General features: G+C 39.5%; 2 protein-coding genes across 3 annotated transcripts in view; one reads left to right on the plus strand and one right to left on the minus strand.

Annotated features, from left to right (window-relative positions):
- The first annotated feature begins 781 nt into the window (after window positions 1–781).
- On the plus strand, window positions 782–8,444 carry LOC134750499 (alpha-sarcoglycan). 2 transcript variants are annotated; one of them, XM_063685681.1, is made up of 10 exons: window positions 782–936; window positions 1,038–1,168; window positions 1,461–1,603; window positions 1,995–2,143; window positions 2,355–2,486; window positions 2,987–3,161; window positions 3,629–3,870; window positions 5,117–5,188; window positions 6,892–6,987; window positions 7,960–8,444. In XM_063685681.1, the coding sequence occupies exons 2-10, from the start codon at window positions 1,042–1,044 to the stop codon at window positions 8,375–8,377; spliced, it is 1,554 nt and encodes a 517-aa protein (XP_063541751.1). In that variant the 5' UTR covers window positions 782–936; window positions 1,038–1,041; the 3' UTR covers window positions 8,378–8,444. The 2 variants fall into 2 exon arrangements, with proteins under 2 accessions (XP_063541751.1, XP_063541753.1); XM_063685683.1 differs by lacking the exon at window positions 5,117–5,188 and having other exon boundaries at window positions 7,960–8,443.
- A 1,401-nt stretch (window positions 8,445–9,845) lies between these two features.
- Window positions 9,846–18,491, minus strand: part of LOC134750480 (beta-alanyl-bioamine nonribosomal peptide synthetase ebony) — a 50,230-nt gene continuing 41,584 nt past the window's right edge. The window contains exons 9-17 of the mRNA XM_063685653.1: window positions 18,014–18,172; window positions 17,551–17,690; window positions 15,826–15,916; window positions 15,232–15,444; window positions 14,537–14,675; window positions 14,060–14,202; window positions 13,491–13,637; window positions 12,727–12,884; window positions 9,846–12,491 (exon numbers count right to left, since the gene is read on the minus strand). Of these exons, the coding sequence (XP_063541723.1) occupies window positions 12,351–12,491; window positions 12,727–12,884; window positions 13,491–13,637; window positions 14,060–14,202; window positions 14,537–14,675; window positions 15,232–15,444; window positions 15,826–15,916; window positions 17,551–17,690; window positions 18,014–18,172 (1,331 nt within the window). The 3' untranslated portion in view covers window positions 9,846–12,350. The remainder of the gene's footprint in view (window positions 12,492–12,726; window positions 12,885–13,490; window positions 13,638–14,059; window positions 14,203–14,536; window positions 14,676–15,231; window positions 15,445–15,825; window positions 15,917–17,550; window positions 17,691–18,013; window positions 18,173–18,491) is intronic.

Raw genomic sequence — 18,491 nt, forward strand, 5'->3', positions numbered from 1 at the left:
TAGTTATTCAGTTCAGTAAGAATCAGGTAAAATAAACATTTATTCTAAGGAAAGAATGCTACGAAGAGTGAAACGGAACGCAACAGAAACCATTTCGATTTGTCAGGATTTTAACCAATGACGTCAATTCGTCTTTTACGTCACCGCCCCGTTTTCAGGGCCGTACTTGCTTATTTTTGTCGTTAACGTGATTATTATAAAAAGATGTTAAACTGGGAAGACAATAAATAGTTTCGTGACGTTGATAAATGATTTATTCCATATTTTCTTAAATTTCACGGCCATGATGGTATAGAATTACATCGATTTGATTGATAGTAGCCGATAGAAGTTTCAGGGTAATTTCAGGCCTCGTAAATGATCACTATTTACCGACTACCCTCATACAAGTATAATCATGTTACAAATGACCTAACCTGTCGTAGGTTAGGTCCTACGAGAAATAAAGAGACGATGTGAATATGCGCAAATCTCGATGAAACAGGACAGACAATATATATTAGCAATACGCGGAAGTCCCTCCCTGTCCCCTCCTTTGCTCATGTGCGATGCTATTGTACCCGTAATTCAGTGCACCCCGCCTACAAGCGGCGCAATGAAAATCGATTCCGTACTCGTAACCCCGGTGAAGTAAGGCTAAACCGAGCCTACATTTGAATATACTCTATTATAAAAAAAAAAGAACAGGCGAAGTTGTGCCTGTGTTTATCCAAATAATATCTCAGTAAGCTTGCAGAAGTGAGAAGAGCCAAAATAAAACAAAAAACAGTAAGCCCGAATCCCTCCCTGTTCCCCGTTCGTTCTGCACATGACTGTTTCAGTACAACTCCTGTAAACGGCGCAGTGGAAATCGATTACTTGTTTCTATTCTCGTGAATTGGGTCGCGCTTTTTTCAGCGTTCGTGCTTATTCAGCCGTGAATGGCGCGAATTATAGGTAAAGCTGTGCCAATGCTTAACATTTATTTAAAAAAAACTAGTTCGCGCTTCGTCCTTCATCCAAATTCGAAATTTGAATTTTTTTAAACTTTTTTTTAGTACAATGAAGGCACAGACACTAATTTTGGGGTTGTTGGCCGTTTTAACAACCGGTCACGTTCATAATGCGGTCGAAACTGAAATGTTTGCGATACCAATCAGCCCTAATTTATTTAACTGGACTTATCAAGGTTAGTATGCCTATCTTACATTTTAAATGTTGTTTATTTGGAACAGTTTTTTTATTCATAGAATAAGTGTATTTTGTCTGATGAATTATACTAACAGTAAAACACACTTCATTAATTATTGGTAGACCTTTTCTAGTTGCAATAAGACTTACGAATGGTTATGCATTTAACTGTGTTGACGATGGTACAAAAATGTTAAATTATTAATTATTATCCTGTAAGTTGGTACCTAAGCAACCCTTTCTAAAGAAAAAAAAAAAAACGAACTGAAGTTTACCGGTTTTTTTTTTAGAATTCGACCAACAATACCGCTTCCACGCCGCTCTAATGGGCAAACCGGAGCTCCCGTCATGGCTCCGCTACATCTACAGCGGGCGACACCACTCCGGTTTTATTTTCGGAACCCCACCAAGGGGCACCAAATCACCGATCACTGTATGTTTATTACTTTATTATAGTCTGTGGTATTTTTGGATCAATGTTGGTATCAAGGTCGGCTAATGTAAACAGAACAGAAATATTAAAATTCCTTTCGGATTATTCGAATTGTTGATGCAGAAAATAAAATGTAGCAACTGTTATTGCAATAATTTTTAATTCGGTCAAATGTTTTAAATTCTTCGTCATTGTGACAGCCTAATTGCCATTTCTGTAACGAACAACTTTATGCATTTATTTTTTAATTTTTAAAACAATCAAAATTTCGTTATCTGAGCGATAGAGACGCAGATAAAGAAATTTCGTTTTTCGCGGTTTGGTCTCAGTTAGGCCACAAAGGAATTGTTTACCCGCCTTGCAGACCCTTCTATTTTTTTATAAATTTTAGCTGGAAGTCATAGGCCTTAATCGCCAGGATTATGAGACGAGGAAAGTGCTTCTAGTTCTAAACGTTCATGGGAGGGAGAAGATGGCTAAACACGAGGTGGAACTCAAAATTGACAACTTGAATGTAGAGGATTTGCTGGATGAACACAGGTATTTATTAACTTAAATAGCTCTGGTACTGCGATTTTTTTTTTCTAAAATACACTATAGCTGGTCAAGCAAATCTTGTCAGTAGAAAAAGGCGGCAAATTTATAAAATGTAGGCGCGAAGGGATATCGTATACCGTCCCATAGAAAATTTGAATTTTGCGCCTTTTCTACTGACAAGATTTGCTTGACCAACTATAATTTATGTGTGCAGGATGACTCGTCTAAAGGATATCTTCCGCGGTATATTATGGCCGGAGAGTAACCACGACTTGTACCCCACATTCCTAGCTTCCGCCATTGATTTGGGCGCTCGATTGCCGCTGAAACCGAGCGACGGGGAAGGGTGAGAAATAATTTCATACTTACTTACACAAATTCGCCAAATTCGTTCGTGGTTAAACGCCTGCCTATTCATCATAAAAAAAATTACAGTTAAGAAAATAAAAACTTAAAAATACTTAAACATATTACAAACTAAATTAAATGATAATACTAAAAATAAACTAATACTATAAATAAATTTACTTATTGGTTTTAATTTACATATCGGTCTGCAGGTATGAGACTTACCTGATAGTTTCGATCGATTTTATATTTTTGGTTCAGAAGACCCCTCTTAATAATATTAAATTGTTTCCCAGGTTATTTGAAGATACCTACTTTTAACCTAATTATTCCTTGCTGGTTTTTCCTTATCGGCATTGGCCCGGTAGGTGCGTTCAGAAATACTCAATTTCCTATACCATATATTGATTTATATAGACTAACCCGGTTTTTACTCATAAATCAATCCATAAATTCATGATTCCTAAACGATAACAAATCATGTCTATCTTTTTACAGGTTGGTCATCCGGCTCGGCAGCAATGCACCTTTTTCTACCAGCCTGAAGGACCTCCGAGAGGAAGTACGGCCCCTATCCAAACTGCCTAGCTGTCCCCGGGAATTCAAGAGGACCAGTCAAGAGAGACTGTTCAGAGATGCTGGATTAACTCTGGACTGGTGCAGCTTCGAGCTGGTGAGTTTAAAGTAAAATAAGAACGCTAAACACGAAGAATAACGTACATTCACCAGCCATTTCCTATCTCTGTCGTACTAGTTTGTTTCTACTGTCTGGCAAACTAAGTTTTCCATCAGTTGGCCATTTCGTGTATTTCATTTAATAATATCTCAACTACTAGGCATTTAAATTCTACTAATAGAATTGAAAACGAGTGGTCAAGACCACTTGATTCCCAATTTCTATCGCTCGTATTTCGAAAATTAGCATTTCACCGTTTTCCACCGATTTTCGAGTGACGAAATCGAGTGGACGTGAGACGAAATTCAAAAATCGCCCTCCAGGTGTGACTAGGGCCAATCGCCGATCAGTTTAGTATCTTTACTGATCGTCAAAGATGAAAAATACTGTAAAATTTTCTCTACACTCCATTGTCCATTTTATTCACGTTATTTCTGAGTTAACATCGCTCATAATATTTCCAGTATAACACAGTTTACCGCGCGCGCACCACCGAGCACATCGAATACCTAACTCCAATCCCCTCCAGCAAACACACAGCCTCGAGTACCCTCTGGGCTCCGACCTGGTCCGCACCAGCGAGGGACTCCTTGCCGACAAGAGGGGTCGCAAGGCAGCTCGCGGCTGCGGCGGCTGCGCCGCTGTTACTGCTTATGTTGGCCATCGCTGCGCTGACGGCTACTGTGTGCTTCCATTATGCTGCTATGTGAGTTATTTTACTTAATTAGTAGGTACTAGAAACAGAGCGCAAACTGGAGTGCCGAAACCGCATTTTCTCTCTTCCTTTTTTGGGGGGTAGACAAGAGTTAATCTCGTGGTAAACTGGGTAGTGCATTAGATCAACTAAGTATGATCAAAGGGACAACTGTGCCAAGCGGTTACTTACTTAATGGCGCAGCGACCCAAAATGAGTCTTAGCCTCCGACACGAGTGTACGCCAGTCGTCTCGATCCTGTCCCATCTCCCGCCAGTTATCGGCATGGAGATCGCTCAAGTCTACTCCAAAAGCATCGCCTCAGCGATACCTAGGACGTCCGATCGGCCTCCGCCCCACTTGGCGTCCCAAGTATGCCCTTTTAACGCCGAGATCGTCCTCCATTCTCAAAACGTGGCCGAACCAGCGGAGACGGTGAGCTTTGTCTCGCCTGTAATGTTGGGTGCAGCCACAAGATCTTCAATCTCGACGTTTTTTCGGAGTCTTAAACTGCCATCTTCTCTTCTCACAGGGCCCAGGATCTTTTTAAGTATTCTCCTCTCTGCCACCAGGAGCTTGTTTTCTTCTTTAAGTGTTAGCGTCCAAGTCTCGCATCCTTACATGAGTATCGGCCGTATGACCGTCTTACATATACGCAGTTTTGTGTTTTTACTCAGGAGCTTGGACACTAACACTTTATGAAGGGCGGCACTACATCGTAAGGCGTTCTGAATCCGGATGTCAATTTCCTCCACCCGAGTATTGGTGTCGGTGACAGTGCAGCCTAAGTATCTAAATTTGGCCACCCCTTTATATGCATGTATCTCCAACATGAAGATCTTCTCTTTTCAAGCGCGTTTTTATAGCGTTTCATGGCTGATACTTAGGCCCACCTTTTTGGCATCGGTTTCCAGGACTGCAACGGACTCGGCGATATCTTGTTCGGTTCCACCAAGCAAGTCTAGGTCGTCTGCATACCCTATCACCGCATGCTTACCCCCACTGCACTTACCCCCACAAATTATGTACCTATAGAATTGCTTATTTAACTTTTCCCCTTTAATATATTTTGAGAATTTTATGTAGATTACTTATGTATAGGTAAGAAGTTTTTGCTATAAACCACCGTTTACGAGTTATTTACGAAAAAGTATATTAGAAAGGGGCCTTTGGATTTGGTAATTTTTTGTCACATACTCCGATTGTGCTCTTTTTTGGATGAGACGTATTTTTTATGTTTTTTAATTTGATTTTGCAGGCGAGACCCCGAATCAGACTACTTTTTAGAAACAATCTTCCATATCTGTTCAGATTACAGACTAAGAAGAAGGTTGGAATTTCATGAATTAAACAATAACCAACGGTTTTAAATAACACATTCAATAATAATAGAACAATAAATCACGCACATACATATTTAATTTACTAATAAAATAACACAAATAGCTTTGCTCGAAAAAAAAATAAGTATAACTTGTTTTACTTATCCATCGTAACACTATTGATTTTAGCACCATCTAGATTTCGCGACCAACAGTTGTGAAGCCAAATTGTATCTAATGCAATATAGGGAGCGTGCTATGCACAAGAAAACGTACGAGAATGGTAGATAGCAGCACTTGTTTTGGCGAAGCGGCAATTTTGAAAATCTACTGTATGTGTGGAGCAAAAAATGTAGCAGAAATACTGCTTATGTTTGGCTATTTTAGTGCTACTCTGGCGAAGAATAAGGTATATTTTTGCATAGGTATGTTACGCGTTATAAATAATTTTCTTGTATAACGGTTTACTTGATAGGAACACAAAGCTACTCACAAGAAAACACAAAAAATAGGTTCACATATTATATTTTTTTATTAAGTTACAAATTAGTAACTAATGCATTGGGAACTTAACCAACAGCATGACGATATGAAGATAATTAATCGCCAAACTAATTAAGAGATATCAGAAAAAAGAAACCATGGTGTAAGTTGCACGCAAAATTGTACCAGTTTTTCTCCTCTCCTGTTGCGATCTTTTTCTGTCGCTCTAATGAGGGCTATCGTTTTTTTGCTCACCAGTTGGCGCCTCTGTTGATGGTCGTCCAAAAGACTAAAGAACAGCTGTCAGTAATTTAAGTGACAAGTGACATTTGACATTTCGAACTATGGAAAAGACCACCATCTACACTAGCGCCCCTAGCGGCGAATTCATACGCGTTAGCCCTCATTACGCATTAACTGGAGTAAAAGAGAGACATGCCCGCAATTTGCGACCTTTGTATAGTTTGTGCCTTTTTTGGTGACATTAAGGGACGTTTATACTACAACTATTAAATGTTTTTACAGTAAGTGCTACTTTACCGCCCTAGTGCAGTAACTAACACTACGAGTATAATTGTAATTTATCATTATGAAATAAATAAACTAAACTAAACTAAACTATACGTGCGTATGTTTACAATTTACAGGGTCATAATGTACTGTAAATTGAAATTGAAATATTTATTGCAGACCGTGGTCCATAGTGTGTTAGTGTAGGTACAATTAATATTTACATGTAGGTAACATAGGTAATTAAATTATGGTTAGTTATTACATAGGACACAAAACAAAACAAAACAATTACAAAAAATAAACACACAACATAAAATTACATCCTAGACTGGGTAGGCGCTCTAACATGAAGCTCCATCCAGTGCTTCTGAAAAGGACAGTCTAGCCTATTGCTCACTACGGTCAGGATGCCATTGGTACTGCCACGAACACGCTGCGCCAGGGATGCGACTCGCTTACGTATAATCGCGTGAAACCCATCTGTACGCGTTTCTGCAAACATAGGTACCCGAGGCACTGCAGTGTCGCGGCAGCCCCATTAACATCCTGAACCCATTATTATATTGAAATTAGTAAAACGTTGTACAATACACGTGCGTAAATGTAATTCGCAACTCGTGTCGATCTAAAACACTGCCTTCGGTCGTGTTTTAATTTATCGCCACTCGTTGCGAATTCCCACTTTTCGCACTTGTAACGTAATGTACTATTACAGAGCACACAAGGCCGGTAGAGTGGAGCTGTGTCGTTACGGCACTAACACCGAGCAAACACAGGCCGACAACACTAGCATTAAAAGCGCCGGAGTCAGGTAAGACCAGAAAAAGATGTGTCGTTTTCAAGCAAAAGGTACCGCTTTGTCGCTTACCATAAGGACGCTCTGACTGGTTATTCGTATAAAAATACTAGCAAATTTCGTCCTTATGGTACAATACCACCTTTTACTTGAAACGTCACAAATGTTAAAGCCACGTATAAATTTATAATATTTAAGACTGTGTTAGAGTCAGGCCAAGATTAGTCTGCAACGATTTCGATAGCACACGCAGTGCGTGTTTTTTTTTAAATTATTCTATGAAATTATTGACGTATAAATAGCACATGCACTGCGTGTGCGTGTGGGTAATACATGTATGTAGGTATTACCTGGAGCTACTAACACATACAGGCTGCTTCAAAGTCAAAAATCGTAATTTGTTAATTTCCTCGTAACCGCTACACCGGTTGTTAGCATCCTCATCAATCCTCATAGAATACTAGTATGAATATGGAACCTTCTTCGACCTTTTTGATTATCTTTTTTATTTATGACACTATAGAACTAGATAATAATTAATAATAAAGATGCAGACTTTAGACAAAAAACCAATTTAATCATCATTCAATATGCAGATATTTAGATAAATGTACATCTTTTAACCTCATAAGGCCCAATGTGCATTACAATGTACACTCTGTTTCAATCTAATTTGAACCTTGCACTAACTGAATTAAGTAGCATTTCTTTTGTTTCATTGTTTTCTAAAACAAACGAAAGTCAGCCTAATAGTCTATATAACAAGATTCAAATTAAAAATAGGGAAACGTTGTATGGTGGGCCTTACGAGGTTAATACAACGTATTTTGACAAATGTCATTGCCGAACATTTTCGAACAAATTGTCAAAAACACTGCCAATGTTTAATACAATATGTTACCGAGCCTGAACATCATCTGTATCGTGTCTGTATCTGAAAATTCTAACTATACATCCACAAATTCAATAAATAAATCCTTTTCACAGTCCAAACAACAGCCTACCGCGCCCCTACAGCCCCAAATCCACCACCAACCTAGCAGCCAACTACAATCGTCCCCAACCACCCCCCTACGGCTCGGCCACCAACTCTCTCCACCACCGGAAGTCAGCCGCCGACCACACCCCCTCCACTTCCGGTCACACACCGGAACACCGCCATCTTGCTTTAGAAGATTCGTTAAAACTACTCAACGAAGCGAACATCGCGAATTCTTTATTCGAAAATTCAAAAGACCCTATCGTTGATTTGAACGATAACGGAGAAGATTATGTTCCTATTAAACCGGTTAACTTGATAAAACCAGATGGAACCGGTTTTAACTTGATCAAACCGGACGGGTATGTCGCTATGAAGGATTTGGATGACATTGATGTACCGGATTTGGGTAAGTACGGGATTTGACAGGTCGGAGGTGAGCCTGTCAAAACTTGGTTTTGTTAGGCTGGGGCCAGTGGTGTAACTACAGGGTGGCAGGGCTGGCAAAATGCCACGGGCCCCCGACCCAAGAGGGCCCCGGCCCAAGTGGCCGCGAGCTCAGAAATATTGTTTTAATGGGGCCCCCATTAAAGGAATTTGCCACAGGCCCCAGATGATATAGTTACGCCACTGGCTGGGGCCCTGTTTTGACATGTTTGTTTATTGGAATGTGTAAACAAACTATGAATTCTGTCGGTCTAACACTTAGTTAGATCTTTAGTCAAATTATTAAAATTATAGATGGTGCATTTACAGTACTTATACTCAATCGTATTGTACTTAGGTACTTATTAATTTATACTAGCATAAAGTTTAAGTTTTGATATAATAGCAGAAATTTTATAAAGTTGGCATATCTATTTGGTTTTGAAATATTGTTAAGAGCGATTCCCACTGAACGGGCGGAGTCGGAGCGCATTTCACATATGTATGGCCGCAAGCCGTTTGGCTGCTCGCGGATGCGGACGGCTCCGGACGGATTACATCGCTTCTGCCATACGTATTGTATAGGCACATTGAAAATACGCTCCGGCGCGGCCCGACTCCAGCCGGTAGGTGGGAATCGTACATCAATGTCCTAATATTTATCAGTACGGTTTTTACTCACTATTATTTTTAGTCGCTTTTGGCGACATGTTAACCGTACTGATAAATATTTTGAAATATGTCTCACGATAGTTTAAGTGCGATCAATGTCCTAATAAATGTTGGACTAGAAAGTTACTAATTATTAGAAGAAACTACTTAGTTAATTGGACTTTTTGAATGAGAATGCCTAATCAATATTTATAAAATTTTACTAGTCGTTAAATATGTTAGAAAACTACATATCTAGTCGAAGTATCTGGTCTTAATTAAATATAATAATATTATTATTAAAATGCCTAATGATAACGGTTTTCATATCTAGTTGAATGTGATGTTTGCAATAAACATAGTCAATTATATTAAACGTTTTTAATTTTAGCACTTATTTTATGCCTCATTAATAAACCGTATGGAATACTCGTATAAACAAAATCGATTTAATATAACTATTAAATCAAAAAATAAATAAAAAAAACAACGCTAAATGCCAAAAAAATCCATTTTATGTCAAAAAAGCCTTGCATTATTTTAGGAAAGACAGCTCTTTTCTAAAATAATGTAGTGTCAGCACACTATTGAAACTGCTGGATCGATTTCTGTCAAACATAGCTAAGAACCACTTCAAGGAAACTCGCTTTCACGTAAACAAAACCGCATCGAAATCGGTCCATCCGTTTGACAGGTACGATGCCACAGACAGACAGACAGACATTGGCATCAAACATATACGAGTAACACCCCTCTTTTTGCTTTGGGGATTAAAATGTGGCAGCAGTTGGAAAAATAAAAGGCAATAATCTCTATATTTTAATTTAATAATTAAACACTTAAATAAATTAAATTAAAACAATAAGGTACAAATTAGGCTGTAGCTTATATCTATAGTCAACAACAATATAAACCGGTACAATTTATAGATAAATTACACCAATTTAATTGTTCCTGAGCGTATTTATTATCACTGCTCAACTATGAGAGATCTAGCTAGATTTAAATAACAATATTTTACACATAGGTACAAACAAACATTACAAACTATGTAATACAACATTATAATTAACAAGAGCTGTAACGCTGCGTCTTACGTAAGCGAACAACTCGCGAACGCGAAGCGGCGCGGCGGGCCCACGGCGTTCGCGTTCGCAACGAGATCGCCCATGTAGGACACTTCTACATATGGGTATAAAAGGATTTATTCACCCCGCGCCGCATCGCTTCGCTTCGCGTTCGCGTGTTGTTCGCCTACGTAGTATGCTGCGTAAGATTTCAAAAACTTGGTTGAAAAACGCCTTTCACGAACATCGAAGTCGAAGTTTCGTCTATTTGCCTCTGTCTCGAATATGCAAGAGGGATACAGGCAAATAGACAAACGAATTATGTACGAAGTAGTTCGCGTTTATAGCTCTGGAGGTCAATCGTTGACAGAAATCGCTAATCGAAACTTATCTAATGTACGTAAATAGTCACGTGACTTTTCGTAGCATCTGTCAACCCGATACATTTTTTCTTTTCATTTGCCGTTTAACGATGTACGAAAGATATTTGTGATTTGGTCGATTACGAGTGTGACCCATTACATACATTACGAGTGTGACCCCAAAAAAAATTGGTTCCCAACGTGGGGCGTATAACCGTATGAGAAACTAGACCTTCGTTTTGTACACGAACCACGAACGAACGGACCACGGTCAAACTAGTTTTCTTTATGTTATAATTTTATCACCCCACCACGCATAACAGTTTTATCCCCTCACTAGCTCGGAAAGCCGTCTTTTATCCTTTAAAACAAGCGGGGAAAAACGCATTTTATCCACTAGTGGGGAAAGTAATTTGACCTTGGATGGAGCGTGTTTAAGTAGCTTGACAGATAACAAAACGTAAAACGCTCATAATAATGGTTCGTTCGATATTAATTATTATTAAATAAATGGTTTGAGAATTTAATAAAAAATACCAGATTTAGCTGTATTTAATGATTTTAAGTCATAAACCTTAAAACTCCATAATAAACGTTTGTTTTTTAATAATTATGTTAAATATAATTCTGAACGCACAAGTTAAGTCGATGCAATTTCAAAACGCATCATTGACATTTCATACGTCAGAAATGTCAACATTGTCAACAAAAATTTTACTTAAAAACTTCTCACGTAAAAGTACAGAATTTCCAGTTTTTTGTTATAATATGGTAAAAAAATTAGTGATTCCAGTTGATGAAGATGATCTAACGCCTGTGGATGTTGCACTTTCCTCGCTATAGTGAGGGGAAAAGTTTTGTGTTACACACGGGTGCAAATGTATTTTACTTCTCGTGTGTTAAAACACTCGCGGGTAAAATACAACTTTGCACCCTTGTATAACAAATAACTATTTCTGTTCTCCGTGCGAAAAGCGTCTACTTTATGACTATTCTTTTGAAACTGACCGTTTATTGATTAGATCCATATCTATTACAAAATATATTCTATTTAGCTTCACAGAGATTCGTGTAATTTACGTAGGAATGACAGAACATAGTTTTTATAAATACCAATGGCAAGCCAATTAAATTCGTTGTCTTAAAACTAACCTTATCAGTACAATACTAAACTGGTTATCAGATTCAAAGCCTCTGTCTTATTGTTTTCACTGGTAGCGTCCGGTACAAGTTCCAAACTTCTAAATCATCTTATTGGTACGAGGAAGATGTGATAAAACTGTGCCAACTTTATCAAAGTAACAATAAACTTATATATAAGAGAGTCGTCGTCGTCGCAAAGCATTTTAATGGGCATGTCAAATAAAAATACCTATATGCGAAACAACGCGACGCCACGTATTCCGCAAAGCAACGCATCAGTGGGGCCGGGCCCTTAAACAGAACACCCAAATGATTTCTTCATTGGACTGATTAATATGTCTCCTCGTATCTTCATTTTTGCACTAATGCTTCCTGAATCTGTCTGTTGCTTCTGTTGGCAACATCAAATCCTGTCCAAAATCGCGCCATCCACTAACCTCCTGCGGCCCAGCAATACAAATGTAAAATCCATAATTTGCTACTGAAGTTTGAACCTAAAACGTAGGAACCTAAAACGTTGATTTCGATTCGCTTGAAAACCGAACTAGGACAGGACCGTGAGCCTTAGGAGGCTAGAAAGACTCGGAAGAATTAATGTAGTTAACGGTCTTATAGAACAGCACAATCTATATTTGAAGTTAACTTACAATGCTCATTTGCAACGTGTGTTGTGTTTTCGCAGATAAACTTAACAAGCTAAAGGATTCTCAATCGTATATACATTATAAATAAAGCCTACATTGTCTCAGCTCATTCAACAGTTTTCCAGCACACGATGGCCCTCATGTCATCAGGGGCCTCTCCGAAGATGCGAGCGCCGTTCTCGTCCACGTATTGGTTGATCTGGTAGTCGAGGAGGGTTTGGAAACCAAGGACGTCGGTGCCCAGTTGCTGAGGGAGAATGGAGCTTGTTATAGTGACGATAAGTGTAAGAGTTCCAAGTACCTATTAACCATTTTCTTGTCTTGGTAAATTAAAAAAAATCGTGAGTTCAAGCTTCGCCCTCGCTTGCGCCACAGATGCTCGGACGTCGCCATCATAAGAGTGGAGGATGGTGCCTGGATATAAATTGAATTTACTAGCTACCAAACTAACGAGAGTACGTATAAGTATTAATGGTTTGTACCTGTGTAAGCGGGCTGGTGTTGGTGGTAAACACGCCGAGGAACCGTTTCTCGCGCGCCACGCGCATGGTAGCATGCTCGAGCGCGCGAATCGCGGCCACATTCTCGCGTGCGTTCAGGTGTTCGGCCGTTGCCATCATGAAGGAGTGGAGGATAGCGCCTGGATAAGAGAGATTTTTGAGTAAGTAAAACCCGGGTAATTGTTTAGGTAAGGTTTTCAGTTTTTGATGTTACAGTATTGCTTAGGACTGTTTGTTATTGATTGTTAAATGGATAGTTATGAAGTAGAGCAGCACATATATAGTTTCAGTTTCAGTTTATTTGCCATAAAGTAACATGAGCATTACGAGTACATAGTATGTCAATAAGAAACTAATTAGTGTTTAATATACAGTAAATAATATATAAATACTAACTAAAGTTTTGAATAACAAGTGAAATTCCGATACTGAGTAAAAAGCATTGCAAGCAAGCACTGTTACGGCGTAATTTATCAGAGATTGAACATATGCGTAATATACCATCTTCAGCGCTTCCATGTTAACTAGAGGTTTTAACTTTAACAAAGCAAAATTAGCTGACGATAATTTATTACCGAGTTTCTCTAGATGTTCTTTATGTGATCTATCTATACTAATCGATACGCTTAAAACTGACATGATATATTGGGTTTTTCTTGAAAATTTGTATATGTCCAAATTTTCAATCAAATGCGTTAAATCAGTGAACAAAAGTTTGAAATCGTAGGTAGTTTTAATATGCCTACCTTTGCCTTCGGGGAGCATAGTGTCTCTGACAGAACCCTCGACGAATTCCAGGAAAGCCATAATTTTGGCGAGTCCGCCAGTAAGTTCGATTTCTGGCTCGTCACGAGCATCGAAGTTTAAGGCCACAGCCACTGGAGTTCCGCTGTCTGTGGAGCAAACGTTTAAGTTAAGGTCAGTTACCAAGCTTAGTAAAAGTGTTTCGATAGTCACCGTTCGGAACTATAGAAGTTGTAACTCAATTAAAAATGTTAAATTAATAAGAAGCTATTCCTATCTTCTCGCATTATAAAAATAGTTAAGATGACTTTACCAAAGCGTTTGACACTATTTTCAACCCCATATTGATAAGACGGATGGACTTTTTGTACCACGGGGAACTGCTTCGAGCTGGTTTTCCGAGTTACTAGAACTCAGAGAAATATCAAAACCAAACGCAAAAAAATAAATAAATTCATGTTGGCGTACCTCAAGGCAGTGTTTTAGGACCAACTCTTTGTTATGAATCTATTTTCAATCGCAGAATAAAACAACATTTTCTGTATTCGACTAAAAATAGAATAAAAATTACCGTCTCTGAGAACAACGGAAAGTCGTGCCTGTAGTAGCGCGGCCCAACACGCGCTGATGCAGTGCGCGTAGTCGCGCGTTTCAATCTCGTGCCGGAGGAACTGCTCCAGCTCGGCTTTCTCGTAAAACGAGGTCACTATCATCCTGGAAACAAAATATGATATTAAATTTAACGGTATTCTCGAGGGCAGTATTATTTATACTTAATGCGGACTGTTCCGGACCTCTGCTACTGTAATCACTTACAGAGTAACAAAGTGTAGGAAGGAAAACATTCACCACATATCATTTCACTAAATAAAGCTTCGAGGCTTAGACGGAATATTTATGCCTATTAAGATTTAATTAAAATTCTCACGACACAACGCACTATCTAAAACCAGCTCTTGTGGGTTTTTGTATAAGTAGTTCACCGCAAACCGAGCCGTGATAGGGGTAAGTTGCAGAAATGGTAACTTAAAACTTGGGATGGACTTACTCAATGACATCGTCTTTGTGTTCATCGCACATCGGTTCAGCTGTGAACTTCGGCTGGTTGTTGCCCTGGCAGTCAGGGCTGGTGGACAGCTTCGAAAGCACCTCTCCGAGGTTGGCTGCCTCCAGGAAGTCGCTGATTTCTGAAATAGCAAGTAAACTTGATTATCTGTGTTGTCTTTTAGAAATCCCATTTGAAGTAAAAATCGGATAGAAATAATAGAAGATGATAATAACGGTGAAAAAGTGCTGGTAACCTAGGACAGTGCTGGTAGGTAAGTACCTAAGACATTTGGCCAACAAGTCCCGGCTCTTGTTCCAGTGCGTTCCTCAGAAATGTATTAACTACCAGCACACTACCAGTCACTTTTCCGTAAAGGAAAACATCATGCAGAAATTTGACTAATCTCAAAAAGGCCCTCCGAGTTAAAAGTCGCCTTTCAGATGCTCCTGTCAAAAAGTTGCCATTTATAAAGCAATCACGATAAATTCATGTTTCATCATCATCATCATCATGTCAGCCGATAGACTTCCACTGCTGGACATAGGCCTCCCCCAATTCATGTTTAAGTTGAATATATTTGGAGCATATCTGCTATTAGTAGCATACCAAAGGTTAAGTCGCCAAGACCCCAGGTTCCCTTGGTAAAGCGTGGCTAAAAAGCTGCCACAGAACGGTACCTAAACTTTCAAACTTACCGATATAATACCCCTTATCCCTCAACCTAGTGATTGTGTAGATAGAGTTTAGAGAGTTCCCTCCTAGTTCGTAGAAGCCCGCTCTGACATTTAGGGCTCCCCTGGCGGCGCGACCGAGGACCTCTCCAACGGTCTCGAAGAGGACTCGGGCCTTATCCATGCTGTCGGAGTCGACGCCGGAATAGTCGATGTCGAGCGGGATTTCTGAGTCATCTGAAAGAAAATATCATTGGTAAGTTTTTTTATAGTGTCTAATTTGACTTTATTTGGACCCTCCAAATAAAGAAAATATTTTTTTTATACCACATAGGTGAAAAAACAGGCATACGTGTAAACATCTATTGTAAACGGTCACCGTAGCCTATGGACGCTTGCAACTCCAGGTGTTACATGCGCGTTGCCGACTCTTCATAAACCTGAACACTCCTTTTTTGAAGAACCCATACTGTAGCCCCTCCAGAAAACCTCGGCATAATTCATTCCACAACCGGAGCGTCTAATTAAGCGTATAATTTTTAGATCATTAAAATAAAAGAATATTATACTCACTAATTAAAAGGATAAGAAAGAGAAACGGATACGCCAATTTCTTACCGTTGTTATTAGTATTCTCGTACATCTTCAGCAGTGCTTGTCTGTCCACTTTGCCGTTTACAAGCAGTGGAATGGTGTCAATCATAATAACCTGCAATAGCGTACATTATTTTTGAGTTTTACTTATACCTACAGATTTGATGACAATCAACATTCCATGGCTTTTCAGAAAATTGAGCATAGAGATATTTAGTATATACAAGTAGTTATACCACCACCATATACCATTTGTAGGTATCTAATCTGATAATATTATTAGTCTTAGAGAGTTTAAAAGGAAAGTCAACGCAGCATTTATCTTTTATTCTAAGAAGACAAATAGCCTGTGATTATCAGACCTGTAAGCGGCAGGGACCGGACAACCCTTTCCGCGATAAAACCCTTTCAATGGGCGACACTTAAACACGGCTAACACATTGAAAGACTTTCCCTTTTGAGCTGCAAGCCCATTCATACCCTTACCTTTGACTAACCCTTACCGAAAAGCTAACCAAAAATAAGGCTAGCACTTAATAAGGGTTACCCTTATCTTTAAGCGCTTTTAATAAAGGTTTCCCTTTGCGTGAAAGAGACAGGATTAGTAGGTATATATCTACGGTAGTGTATGAAAAGGAAAGAAAATACGTGCCTAGTCCAGGGACCGGCCCGCTATCCCTTATCGGGGTTTTATAAGGGTATTGCATAAGGCTTAACTCACCATACCCTTTGCCAGACGAAACCCTTTGTTTTGCTTTTAAAAACCCTTATATAAAGCTACCACATTAGAGTAATCGGTAGCCCAAATACCCTTACAAAACCCTTATTATCCGCTCACCAACACCTTGCATATTGCTTATAAGGGTTAGCCTTATAAAGGGCTTCCCTTTTAGCATATAAGCGTGCTAATTTAAGTCGTCTACCTTGTTCATAAAGCACACATTACTTCGAATCCGAGCGATCGTCGGCGGCGACGGCGGCGTTCTTTGACTAGGCACGTATTTTCTTTCCTTTTCATACACTACCGTAGATATATACTAATCCTGTCTCTTTCACGCAAAGGGAAACCTTTATAAAAAGCGCTTAAAGATAAGGGTAACCCTTATTAAGGGTTAGCCTTTTAGGGTTAGCTTTTCGGTAAGGATTAGTCAAAGGTAGGGGTATGAATGGGCTTGCAGTTCAAAAGGGAAAGTCTTTCAATGTGTTAGCCGTGTTTAAGTGTCGCCCATTGAAAGGGTTTTATCGCGGAAAGGGTTGTCCGGTTCCTGGCCTAGTCAAAGAACGCCGCTGTCGCCGCCGACGATCGCTCGGATTCGAAGTAAAGTGTGCTTTATGAACAAGATAGACGACTTAAATTAGCACGCTTATATGCTAAAAGGGAAGCCCTTTATAAGGCTAACCCTTATAAGCAATATGCAAGGTGTTGGTGAGCGGATGATAAGGGTTTTGTAAGGGTATTTGGGCTACCGATTACTCAAATGTGGTAGCTTTATATAAGGGTTTTTAAAAGCAAAACAAAGGGTTTCGTCTGGCAAAGGGTATGGTGAGTTAAGCCTTATGCAATACCCTTATAAAACCCCGATAAGGGATAGCGGGCCGGTCCCTGGACTAAGCGGAGGCCTCATCATCATAACTTAACATCTTTGCTCTTGTCGCTGGAGTAATTCAACCCTTTCTTTCCTGAGCCAGTCTTTTGATTTGAAAGCGGCGGCCTGCATAAGTCAAATCATACTTAAGCTGTTATGGTACCTGAGGTATCATGTAGGAGGTAAGGGCATTCTTCAGAGCAGCCTCGATGTGATGTGAACCAAGCTTGGCATTTGGCTCGATGGTGACGAAAGACAGGATCTCAGGGTTGCCGGTCGCTAGCCCGTAGCAGAGGACCACGGCTGGAAGATATAAAATATCGATGAAGGACCAATTTAGGAATATAGAAGTAAGTTTTTCATTCATTAAATATCGTAGGATCTGAGGTCCCTTGTATGTGTAAGAATTTGATTGAAATATTTCTTATTTCTTAATAATGATATTGATTGTATCTCATAATGAACTATATAGTTCATTATATGAAGTCTCAATAGGTTTAAATCGGCGAGTCAAGTTTTTAAGTTTCACATTTCTGATGGGAACTACTGGCCAGGAGTACCTACAGCTACACATACGTGTATGGTATCAAATCTCGGGACCCTCGAAAGCGAGAAAGAAGACCCACCTTTCTCTACACCGTTGACAGCGGCAACAGCACGTTCCACCTCCTGCAGATCCACCCTATGCCCGCGGATCTTTATCTGAGAGTCGATCCGTCCAGCGTACAGAATCACTCCCTTCTGCAGCATGCCGAAGTCTCCGGTGCGGTAGAGGCGGCCGTAGTCTGAAAATGCAGGCATGAATATTTTGTTTGACGGTATAGATAGAGTCAGACTAAGCTAACTGCAGCTCTGTGTTTGATAGCACAGAGTGTGGTCTGTGCAAGTGTTATTTTAAACGTCATAATTTCATAGAAGTTGTTATCAAACACGGTGCAGGATTAGCTTAGCCTAGCTGACTCTAAATGATTAACTACCGAGAAAACTAGGTATAAATTGTAGGGAAAGTTAAGAACTCAATGGTGAAAAAGTTTAGGGAAGTAGTTGAATCTGAGAAAGGTTTTCCTTTCATAACCGCGATATACTTCCAATCCAGGATCCGGT

The sequence above is a fragment of the Cydia strobilella genome, chromosome 20 (assembly GCF_947568885.1).
Source record: "Cydia strobilella chromosome 20, ilCydStro3.1, whole genome shotgun sequence".
Lineage (NCBI taxonomy): Eukaryota > Metazoa > Arthropoda > Insecta > Lepidoptera > Tortricidae > Cydia > Cydia strobilella.

Excerpts from the sequence above, each read along its gene's own strand:
- LOC134750499 (XM_063685681.1), top strand. The coding sequence starts at position 1,042 with ATGAAGGCACAGACACTAATTTTGGGGTTGTTGGCCGTTTTAACAACC. Across the intron at positions 1,169-1,460 it reads ATTTAACTGGACTTATCAAG|AATTCGACCAACAATACCGC; the intron begins GTTAGTATGCCT and ends TTTTTTTTTTAG. Across the intron at positions 6,988-7,959 it reads ATTAAAAGCGCCGGAGTCAG|TCCAAACAACAGCCTACCGC; the intron begins GTAAGACCAGAA and ends TCCTTTTCACAG.